The 12,902-nt window shown below is 28.6% G+C and overlaps 1 protein-coding gene across 9 annotated transcripts in view; it reads left to right on the forward strand.

Annotated features, from left to right (window-relative positions):
- LOC132942494 (potassium channel subfamily T member 2) overlaps positions 1 to 12,902 on the forward strand; it is a 176,224-nt gene that overhangs the window by 89,431 nt on the left and 73,891 nt on the right. For 2 of the 9 annotated variants that reach the window (XM_061010924.1, XM_061010926.1), the window contains exon 1: positions 8,211 to 8,343. The exons of the other annotated variants lie outside the window; for them this stretch is intronic. In XM_061010924.1, coding sequence (XP_060866907.1) covers positions 8,276 to 8,343 — 68 coding nt within the window. In that variant the 5' untranslated portion in view covers positions 8,211 to 8,275. Of the gene's footprint in view, positions 1 to 8,210; positions 8,344 to 12,902 lie in introns of those variants that run through there. 9 annotated transcript variants of the gene reach the window in all.

Raw genomic sequence — 12,902 nt, forward strand, 5'->3', positions numbered from 1 at the left:
TTCGTTATTGTAGCAACACACGCGATTAAATAAAATAAAACACAAGGTGTGTGTTTTTGATAGTTGTCTCTATAAAATATAAATATTCAAATATCCTAGAGATAAATATAATTTTTAGTTTCAAATTAGGTAAGTTATTTTATATCGATAATATTGCTTAATCATTTTTGTAAAAATAATTATTAAAAAATATTTTATACAAAATTAAATTCTACTACCTACTAAAAAAAAATATTTTAAATTATAATACAATATAATATATTAATGAAATAACTTTATTTCAAACGTTTGATATGAAAGTACAATTAAAACAACATAAAAACTTAAATGCATACATTTGATAACAGATGTTAAGGAATGAAGTGAGTTCCAATTTAAAAAGATTCAAGCTCGGGAACCTCGCTAACATATTATCACGAGTTGTTCTCAATTTGTCTGTATATTTTTCTTTGACATAGAGAAACTATTGAAACAAAATTAAAAAGTTTGTGTCTGTATCCATAAATTCTAATTAGTCACTTAATATAGTGAAAAAATTGATTACTTTTCATAAGTTATTCAAATGACAGTTTTTCATGTTTTAGTTTATTATTTTCTTTGCTTTCTAAATTTGAAAATTTGTAAAAATGTTCCTTCAAAAATAATCACTACGCTCCATACCTAATACATTTTAGATATTTTTGTATCATTAAATAATATTAAAATATCGATGAATTATTAATTCAATGCGTTGAATTATATATGTCAATATAGGTATTATAATTCAATTTCAGTAGGAGTAGGTACAATAAAAAAATTGATAGTTTAAATTAATTTTTTAGATAGTGTTGGAGGTAAGTAGTAAGTACACTGCATTATACCTAAATATTATTTACCTACACCTATACTGTTTCCGTTTTTAGTATTTTCTTTCTCCGTTTTCCCGGTCTGTCACGGCATCGCTTCCGTTATAAAATAAATAATATCCTATAAGCTAACCAATAGTGTCACAGTAATATATTATATCATTATCATAACTTTAGATAATAATGTATAATATGGTGTATTTAATATAATCTATACAGCCATTAGTCGTGATTATCTAACTATGAGGTAGGTAGGTACCTAGTGGGGTGCGCATAGCATAATATATTAAATATTAATACAATGTATACGAACAACTACTAAAAAAATGGCGTCTGCCATCAATAATATTCAATAAAATATTCCAATAGGGGGACTTTAGATAACAATCGCTCATTTTAATATTTTCTTTCAATTTATAGTAGGTATAGGTATAATAATTTGTATGTATTTATAAATTTTATCCACCAATAGACGATGGCAGCAAAGGAGTAGTATTGTTCAAACAGAGCCTCCTCTGCTGTCGGTTAAACGAAGAAAAAGAAGGTATAGGTAATTATTATTTATAATATTGTGAAAACCTTAACATTTTAAATCATCTATTTAAAAAAATGTATAATATGTTTTACTATTCAGCTATTTATACTTTACAGTTACCTATACATATTTTAAAAATAAGTGCAATGAATAAAATATTACTGACCGAAATATTTTAAAGGCTTTTTTTTTTTTAATAATAATAATAATAATTAAAAACAACTTATTAAAATTTAAACTGGCATATAAGATTTAATTATTTGAGCTGTTAAAAAATCGAAATACCATACGATATAATTGATAGTTTATAAAAAAATATGTTTTCAGATTTCAGGAGGTAAAACTGCAAGTATATCATGTTATCTAATTCTAATAGTATTTCAGCTTGTGTGAATATTGAATCAAAAATAGCAAATGCTTAAAATTAGATGGTGAACAACTGTTATTCGGTTGTAAAGCAAATAGTTTTGTCACTACAACTGTCGTTGATTTCCCATTGTCTGTTTATTAAAAATAATATACAACCCACTGCAAAGGCGTCGGTTAATAATATTATGATGTAAGAGTAAAAAAGTTAAATATATATAAATTTTTTTTCGTAACTTTTCATCGCATCGTATACCGTTAACACTCAAATCCGTACATCTGCAAGCGTGTAGTTTATATGGCTATAGTAATTAAATCTTCGTCACGTACGTCGTCATGAACATGCGTGCTGATTAAGAGAAAACTACATTGACATTTTACTGTGTCCGGATGTATAATATTGCAGTGAACTCATAACTTATGCGAACCGTCTTAATGTTTTTTTAACATTTTGTGTGAAAACGAATACTTTCCCGCAACTCCCACGGAGTACAATCGTGTAAAAACTAAAAAGGATTTTCGGTTTGTCGCTCCTATATTATATAGGTAGTTGACAGTAAATGTTTTTATATCTGCAGGTATGTATATATGTATACCTACTTAATGTTTTTTCGTATTTCGGTCTCTCGACGGGTGTCCCGAAATAATAATCAGTATAGGTACACAACAACGACTCGGTAGACTCGGTACATATTATTATATATTTATATTTATATATATATAAATAATAAATGTACCACTTCGGATCGTCAGCATGTTTTGTTAGCGCGCACGCACGCCACACAAACGCCGCGGGCGTCACTGCCGATTGCCGTAGTCGACAAGTGAAACACGATTTTCTACTCTTGGAAGCGACCGAACGAGCCCCGCAGACACGTTCCGTACGTCGCATTAATATTATATATAATATATTATAATTTGTAGGAATCTACGCACGTACATATTATTGCGTAGGTATAGGTACACCATAACGTTTTGTTCTTTACCGGCGGCCGGGGTTAAATTTTAATTGACGGGGTGTACTATAATAATAATATGTTTGCAATCAAAAGAACCAATAACCCTGTCGCTACGCATATTCGCGATAAAACGCATATCACGGCACGTACGGCTCTACGAGCGCGAACCGTTTTCGACTGATCGATTCCATTTTCCGATTGCCGCGCCAACAACGAACGAGTAAAAAAAACAAAAACAAACTAAATTGAACAAAAAATCACCGTAATGTATAAATAAATAAGAAAAATAACACAAACAACTACACATCTAAACGTCAGCACATCTCCGCGAGTCGCAATTCGCGTAGGTTCACACTTCACACACGACAACTTTATATTAAACATTAATACACTCGTCCCGCGAGTCACGACCCGAATCGACCTAATGGCAGGTGGTTTTTTTTGCTTCTTAAACGATTTAATATATTTTCTATATTATGTTTTTATGGCTTAAACGCTATAATCATATCATGTGGTTTACTTGCAATTTAAATCAAAAGTATTTATTTAGTAATCTCATTAAAATAAACACGACTTGCTGAACAAAAACAATGTCTGAATAAGAATTGTATATTTTTCTAGAATCTTGCTTACCTTACTATGCACGTTATTCATATATTACATAATTTAAAGCTTTTAACGATATATTATAAACATAACAATCAATATTAATTTATTTAAAAATATCTGAAAAAAGATATTATGTAATAAAATCCATTAATAAAATAATTTAATAGGTACTAAACGCAGAATAATAGATAGGTATATTTTAATTACTTTTAGGATTACAAAATATTATGTATTTTGTGCTGTATAATGTTTACATTTATCCATCCATGTTGCATATTACAATACTACGTGTTTTTTTTAAACATTTAACACTCATTAGTCATTATCTCAAACAATTATTATAATATTTTTGAAAATTTTTTTATTCCATGAATTAAATCCCTCGCAAACGACATTTTTGAACAAAATTATACTATTTAATATTTTGAATCGTTGACATTTCATAGTTTTTACCGTTTTTACTTTTTGATTCACAACACACATTATTAATCTTATATTCTTAGCACAATGGATGAAAATCAACGTAAGTAGATAATTGTAACTTAAAACCAATAGTTATTTAAAATGTTGATCAACGGAGTAGTGGACTATTGACCAACGTTTTATCACACCACTGCGGTCTGCGGTTACATAAGCCATGGTTATATTAAATTAGGTATAAGTGTATAACTAATTAACTGTTCGTTCAAAATTTGATTTTTATCCAACAAAATATTTTGCTGTAGAAAGTGAAATTAATCATGTTGTCATTTAAATAAGTACAATTTATAAAATGGTAATAAATATAAATATAATTTTTTTTTTTAAATTTATGTAATGAATTTAAATTATGTAAGACTAAAAATTTCATAAACGTTAATGTTTTTCGGGATAGTGAGTATTTACTGTTAAAATAATCACTTTGTATATGTATTTGTTTTCTTTAAATATTTAATTTATGTTACGTTCGGAAGTAAAAGTGACGCTTTGATTAGTTGTCTTTGTTATAAATGTGAATAAATTATCTCGCTCCCATACTATAATTCTCATAACACAATTATTTATATATATTTATACCGCAATAAGTTGGTTATGTTCTAAACATTTTAATTAATCATAAACCAGCATTATACGGGTGATTTATTTTAAATACTGAATTAGGCATACCAGGCATTATACATTTTTAGTTTTAACTCATATAAATATACAAAACCAGAATAATGAACAAAATAATACACAATAATAAATAATAAATACAAATTATTTTTATTTAAACTGAGTTAAAATATTACTAAACAGTTTAATTATAAAGTTATAATTACTATTGTTAATTGTTATTAAGTATAACTATTGCTGATTTTTGTTGATAAATTCGTGAGATTTTATCGTATCTCTTATTATATTGGTATCTATCTACGATCTAATTATAACGACTTACCCACTTATATTACAATATTACGCCATTGGATAAACTTACTTCTGTTGTATGAATCAAATAGTTTGGGTAGGTACTCTACTCACATTGTAATTGAACTTTAAAATTTAAAATAATTTTCCAATATAATATATAATTGATACACAAGAAAATGAAATAATCATAGTGCCCAATAGGAAATACCAGTTATTTTCTGTAACCTTATTGTTGTTATAAGTTTCAATAATTTATAACTTTTGTAAGATCCTTGTATTTATCTATGTTCAAAATAAACGTACAACAATGGTTAAGTTTAAGTTTTGAAAACTTCAATAGGTCAATGTAGGTAAACATATTATAATAACTTTAATATATATTAATATTGTTGTCCATTTAAACTATACCTAGTTGTGTAGGCACATAAATTAGCTAGGTAAGTTGTTCTAGACCTCAAATAATCTGATCCCACCCCTTTAAATAATAATCAATAAACACGAATACATAAGTATAAATAGTTAAAACGTAATAGAATGGTATGTTTTATTCGTTAATAAAATATTTTTGTAAAATATAATATTAAATTATTATTTTTTTTTACAATATAGTTAATAAGTACCTACGAAGTATACAATATTATACTAACTCAATATTATTCAAATTGTATAAATCAAAATAACATAATTTTTAGTGACTTTAAGTAAGTATATTCAAAGTAGGTATACATTGTATTTACCTCGTGTATATTGATAGTTTTTTTTTATTTATTAGAAGAAGCTAAGTATGTAATCTAAACTTTATTTGACTTAAGGAAACTGAGACTTGCCATAGTATAAGTTTTTGATGTGCAGCTTTCAACAAAACTTAGTATTTGTAAATTACAAATTAAATTATAAGGCTAGTTTAAAAAGATAAAAAAAATAATATATCTTACATAAATATTATGTTTCACATCATAATATAACACAAATAATTAACTTCTGTAAAAATATAAAAATAAAAATGTCATTTTAATACAACATAATAAATTAATTTTAAATTTAATGTGATTTTATTTAGTTTATCTTAAATAAATAAATCTAAGTATTTTTTAATATTCCTGTTTCAAAATTGATTTTTGTTTATCCTAAAACTTAAAAGTATAATACCTACTGCATAGTACAATTTGATATTTTTTGATTGATTAAAATAGTTTTAACTTTAAAAATAAAATATGAGAACAATATTATGATCTGTCTGTAACCAATATAAATTATACAATCGTATGTAAGTGCACTAGACTACACCATTATTGTATGTAGCTCAGAACAGATATTTTTATACATAAGTACAAAAATAAATATGATAACTCATCGGGCCAAATTTCAACATTTAACTTACGATTTTCGATATAGTTTAATGGCAATTACATTGAACATAGATTGATTTATCTCTTATGCAAATTCTACTCCACGCAAAATCCATTGTAATAGCCAAAAGCTAAAACAGCTTACAACTTACAAGTTTAAAAGGCCGGAAAAAATTAGATAAATCTTTATTCCAATTATTACGAAAACTTGTAGGTACCCTCCACCATATTGTTTGAGTTATTACAAAAATATGGAAATTTCAAGTTCGTGATGTTTTGCGTAGATTTAACTGTTTCATTAAATTTGTTTATTCTTGTGGAAAAATCTTTAAGCCAATGGTAATATTTTACATACAACAATTATTATTACCATACCTTTTATCCGTATCGTAATGACGTGGATCGCTAAGCTTTAATACAACTATACCTATACAATATTATATTGTTACTACTTCATCATATTATTATAATAATAGTATAACAAAAATTAATATTCAATTATAATTAAACCCGTGGTTTAGTGCAACGTGTTCCAAATTATAAGTCGGACGAAGTGTCGTGTCCGCGCCTGATTAATTATTTGTCTTCTAATGACTAATACAATATGGTCGCATAATATAATATTATTCCATTAGCATCACCTAGTTTTTTCTTATTCAGCTTCACTATACCTGCCCGTTCAAATCAAGCCTCCAATAAAAATTAAACATTATACATATCCATGACGTTTTATTCGGTTCAAATTCGCGAGTTGTTGTCCGTTTTGAAATATAACGTAATCAACTGGAACGCAGGTTATACAATATTCCAAGTGTTTGCAAATTAATAAAAGAACGTTTATTTTATATTATAATGTTTCCAATGGCCCAGTTATCTAGGTCAATTTGTGTGTAGTTCATAAGTACAATAGGAATATTAAGTAGTGACTGATTATTCTAGACCAAAGCGAGAAATGTAAGACGTATCGAAAATCCATTATGTTTAGAACTTTTCTATATTTTATTCAAAATTTGATTAGGAGTTATCATATTAGTTTTGTATTTATGACTGCTTTTATTATATTTATTTCGGTTACCTACGTGGTTTTCAAATAGGATAATGGAACAAACCTGAAAAAGTTACACGCTGCGCATACCTATCAACTGAAGATTGGAAATAAAGCACATTTGGTATTTAATATTTATAGAAAACTTTTTACTCGGTATTGTTAGGGGAGAGGGAATCGCGAAAAACGTCAAAATAACGTCGGAGACATTAAAACAAGTGCGGTCGTGCGATAAATCTCGAAAATTGTTTTATTTTCTCCGAATTACTGAATTTTTAAAGTGATGAAAAATAAATACTTTGATATCTTGGAAGTGCTCACGGAAAAACACAGGAGTGTGTCCGAGGTACGTATACTATAGGTATACGATTTATGGTAGCACAACAATTATAGTACCTAAATTTTAATTGATAATAATGTTTTCGACTAGAGACGAGGCAAGACGCACCTACGTTTCGGTGAACAGTGAAACAGTCAATTTCGAATATTTTCTAATATTGTACATCTATAAACGGCGGGGAAAAATCTTCCGCGACTATAACGCTAATATAATATTATAATACTATTAGGTTGTCGTTTTTTTTTTTCATTCTCTAGAGGAGACGCCGCGGTCCGTGTCGTACGAGTGGAAACAAAAACTAAATCAACTTCCAAAGTATATAATAATGTTATGGTTCTCGTCGGAGTCAAGTGAATTTCGCGTTATCGGTCGTATAAACTCTCCGACCGTCGTCCGTCGGCACTTGCGACCAGACCGTTTCGCGATCTGGTTTGATTTTGTTCATACAAACGAACGGGAAATGACGCCACGGAGGTGTCGCGACGACAGCGCGGGGTGGAGGGCAGTTCGGGCAGCAGCAGCTATAACAGTGGGACACGCGTGGGCGACGTTGGATACAAACATTTCGCGAATAGTTTTCGGGGGTGTGGGTGCCGGTGGGTGTCGGTGGGTGTGCACGCGGTTGGTCTCGGCGAGAGGGGGCTGGTGTCGCCGCGGGTAGTCTGCGCATAGGTAGGACGGCGTGACCCGCGGCCGGCAGCGGCGTAACGTTCTCGCGCGACGCCGACCGCGTGACGTCATGCTGACGCCGGCGCGACCGGCCGCGGCGCGCGACTCGGGCGGTTCGCTGTCGAAACGTGGCGCACAGTGCGTGAAATGGGAACAGGACGGACGCCACATGGGTTCGTCCAACTACAGTTCATACAACTGTTTGACGAGTTGGGACAGCTACGATAGGATACCCAGGTAAAAAATCGTGTGTACCTCGCTAACGGTATTTTTATTATTATTATTATTATTATTAGTTATTTATAAAGTTATTTATAGTTACTTGTTAATCGGATTAAGTACCTATATAACTGTAGGAGGTAGTTATAATTATTATCTTAGTAATCCGGATCATCCTATAATATTTTAATTATAATCGTTATAATATTATGCGTGTACGATCGTAGAGCAATAATGTCTTATTATTATTATTATTATTATTATTATTATTACCCATCCACTCCACGTTCAATGAACATCGTATTGCAAACGAAATTATTCGGAAATAACGGGATTTTTGCACGGATTTGTATTTCATTTTTTTTTTTTTTTAATACCATACCTATAAATGTTATTTTATGCTCACCCATCTTGGATCTTTTAATTTTTTCATGTTAACTATTGTATTATATCGCGTATGGAGGTACGTTTGATTTTCCTCAACATAACATATTATTATGATGATAAATTAGTAATCATATTTTCTCTATTTATTGTATTCTATTTTTTTTTCAAACATTTACTTTAAATATATTGAAACACTTTACACCACACGAAACGTCAATTTTATTATAAAACACGTAGGTACGTACGTCATTGACGTCTAAAGTTGAGCCAAAGTAATTGATATAATTTATTACCTATTTACCTACCTAATAATATAGTAGGTACCTACTTACCCAAGTGTCATGACTATGCAGGTACGATGTAAATCGATTATACATTTAATATAATAAAAATTATATTTCATTTTAACACTATTCCTACCTATGTCTAATTTTTTATTCTATTAAAATATAAATAAAATATTATTGACCTTTATCATAGTATGATTACAAATAGAATACCATTTTCTCATGTGGTGTGCTTTGAATTCGCCATACGCACTCTATATTCGTTTTGTAATTAGTTAATATGTGTCATAATCATATGTATTTATATATATTTTTTATGGCAGTTACAATTAAGTTAACCATTGTATTTTAGGATTAAAAAAAAGGTATCCTGGAAACAACTGTATATTTATTTTAAACAGTATTTTTTGACGATGTTAGAGTTACTATTTAACGATTTCATATTTTGAACATAAATTGGTTTTATCTTGGCAATAGTCATTCGATAAATGAAAATGTTACATAGGTAGTTCAACGCTATCATAAGGTATAGGTACAAATAGGTACATACTATTTAAACAATTAATAACTATTCAATAGACTATTAAGTATAAAATTAGTATGTATAGATAATACAATGAACTTTCAAATTTATACCTAATCACTACAACTATATTAACAATAATCATTTCTAGACCACTTTCTAGACTACTCATCATATATATCGAATAAATAACAATAATATCATGTAAATCTGCAAACTTATTTTGTTCCAATATGTTTTTGAAAGACCTATACCTATAGTAATATAATGCACCATAGTAAAAATATCATAAAGCCGTACGCTATAAATTATATTGTCATGAAATACTTCATCCACGAAACAATTTATTCTCATCTTATTATAAGCGGCTCCCGTGTTATTTCCATAATTGTGTTCAATATACTACATTTGTTTTTTTTTTGTCAGTTAATATTTCGAAATGTTTTCGTCACTTAAAAGTTTAGGATGGACTTTTATCCACCCTAAATGACCTTTTTACCCGAAATATCCTTACTTCCAGTTTCCGCCAACCATCATCACCGTGCATCCCGAAAACTCGTGGTCCAATGCACTTTGCTCTCCGTCCGAATTGACGAAATTAACTCAATTTTTTGAACTAAACTGTGAATTCCGAGAACACAAAAGTCCGGTAGGTACATACCATCCCTGTGGCACTGTGAGTGTTGAATAAATACTGTTCACACCCATGAACAAGTGATTTTCTATTGGCAAAGGCTATTTATTATGCAGGCACACACGACGGCTTTTGGGCACATAATATGTACGTCACGAATTCACGATGATGCGGCTGATACGCAAGTTGAAGGATATTATACGCAATTATTTTTATCAATTTATTTATTAGTGTCCACGCGATGTATTTTTTCAATCATAATATTATTATTATTATACTATGATATTTATTTGTCCCAAACGTATTATTAAACCCGAAGCCGGACGCGACGGTAAGTTTTTTATTTATGAAAAAGTAAAAACCAAAAAAATCAAAATGAATTATATCTGATTCGCCATATTACGATGATTAAAAACGACATATTTATTTTTATTAGTTTCTGTGTTTCACAACATATTATCGGCTTAGGATGTGGGTTTATGTGTACTTTACATTTTTTATATAATATTATTATATTTAATTTAATTTTGTTTTATTGAGTATTTATTATATAATATTTACCTTAATTTAATCCTGATTCAAAGTAACATAGGTATGAATCGAAAAATGAATATCAACGTCAATATATTTTATTAGCGTGACACGATCTAATTATATTGGTAATTGTTTTATACGACGTAAAAACAAAAAACAATAATGTTGATATCATATTTATTGTTTTGTACATTGTGTTCGTAATGCGTTGCAATACGATGTAGATGGCCGCAAAATGATAAGTTCAAATTACGAGTCCTACAAAGAAACCAATCAAGTTATGTTGTTATTATAAAAGCAGAATAAAAATAAAATAAGCAATTCGCGTACAAAATAAGGTTTCTGTATCGAAGAAACCGTGAAAGTTTTACAAAATGTGTGAATGTATATTTTATTTTACGATAAAAATGCTCAATGAATTCGGACCGTTATCCAGAGTCAGTAAATCATGATTCGTTCAATTACTTCGACTGATACTTTTTTAACGGAAAATCTTGGTTCATTCAAGAAGCATTAGTCATATAACCTACATACAGGACTTACCACGTCTGAGTGACTGATTTAACTTACTATAATACAGTACGATAATACTAATACGATAATTCTGTTAAGCAATTATATTATATATCATATTAGTAGTCCTAATTATAAAATTGCGTGTCATTGTACATCGATAGACTTTTCTAAAGCAGGAAATTGATTAGATTTTGGCAGAAAGACACTATACAGGGTGAAACAGAAATAACTGACTAATTAAATAACTTTTGTCCTAGTAAATATTTTTAAAAAAATTGGTATAAATTTAATTTTACACTTGCGTTACATATATTATAGGATACAATTTTTATTTTATTTTTTAATAAGTACTGAAAATAAATGTTTTTGGCCAAATTCAAAATTTTTGTCATTTGTAAATCTGATTTTTATAACAATTTTATGTTAAATATATTATATTTAACAGATGCATTTTTTGGTGGAATGAGGAAGCCCGGGAGGCAGTGGGGAAATCGCATGACTCGGTGAACAATTAATATAATATAATACACATTTTCAACAAAATTCTGTCAGTTTATCTTATATTATATTTCATAGTATTTTAATTATTAGTATATAATGTTCTTTTAATTTTTACAAACAATCGTTTTTAAATAATTGACGAATTAGGTTGACAACAGTTTAACAAAATTATTATAATAATATGAAGGGCATAGTCATAATATTAATTAACTCAATATAATATAAAAAAAATATATAAACACGAATTAAATTTTAAAAAAAAATTGTAAGGAGTACCTATGTTTCTTCAGCGCTAACTATGACTATATAACAAAGTAAATAAGTAATATAACAAATACAATCTCGAATTGTATACTATATGTTTAAATACTACAATCTATATCTATATTATATAAATGATAAATATAATGCGAATCAAAGCTATAAATACATTTTCAGATTATTATACTCGTTTATTAAAGTGTCAAACAAATTACAAAATATTTGAATAGCTTAGTGCCAGACGTCATAAAATGAAACACAATATTATTTTATTATCATTAGGTGATTTAAAATAGTTACTAAGTTAATAGTTTTATTTTCTAGCAAGTAAATGGTGTACTTGGCTGTAAGAGATCATACAACCATCTAAAACGTTTTTTGGTGCACTTCACTGAGTGTCCATTGTGTTTCATTCAATTCTAAATGACGTAAGTCGTTATCGCTTTACTCAACATTCCTAATGTTGCGTGTGAATCCACTGAAACCCTTTTCAAACAAAAAAAAAAAGTTACCATAGTATTTTTGATTTCTTTCAAATAGTCACAAACTTTATACTATTATTGGCTTATTAACAACGATGACGTGACGAAAATATTGATGGTTGTCCTGAAAATATCTGATTAATTTTTATCCTCGTTCACTATACTATACATCATTATATTAAACATACTCATTAGTATACTTATTAGACATAATAAAAATCAAGTTTAAATAGTCTTAAAAATATTTTGTCTTTTTATTTGCAATTTATAGATATTTGAAATTTGAAATTTTTTTTTTATAACATTTTTGGACTGAAATATAATTATAAATATATAGTAAACTATACTACTATAGGTAATTAGTTAATATAAAATATACCTAGGCGGACAAGTCGTCTCCGATAAGAATCGATTTTCATATCCATAATATTGATTTATCATTGAATTCAAAT

This window comes from Metopolophium dirhodum, chromosome 4, assembly GCF_019925205.1.
Source record: "Metopolophium dirhodum isolate CAU chromosome 4, ASM1992520v1, whole genome shotgun sequence".
Classification (NCBI taxonomy): domain Eukaryota; kingdom Metazoa; phylum Arthropoda; class Insecta; order Hemiptera; family Aphididae; genus Metopolophium; species Metopolophium dirhodum.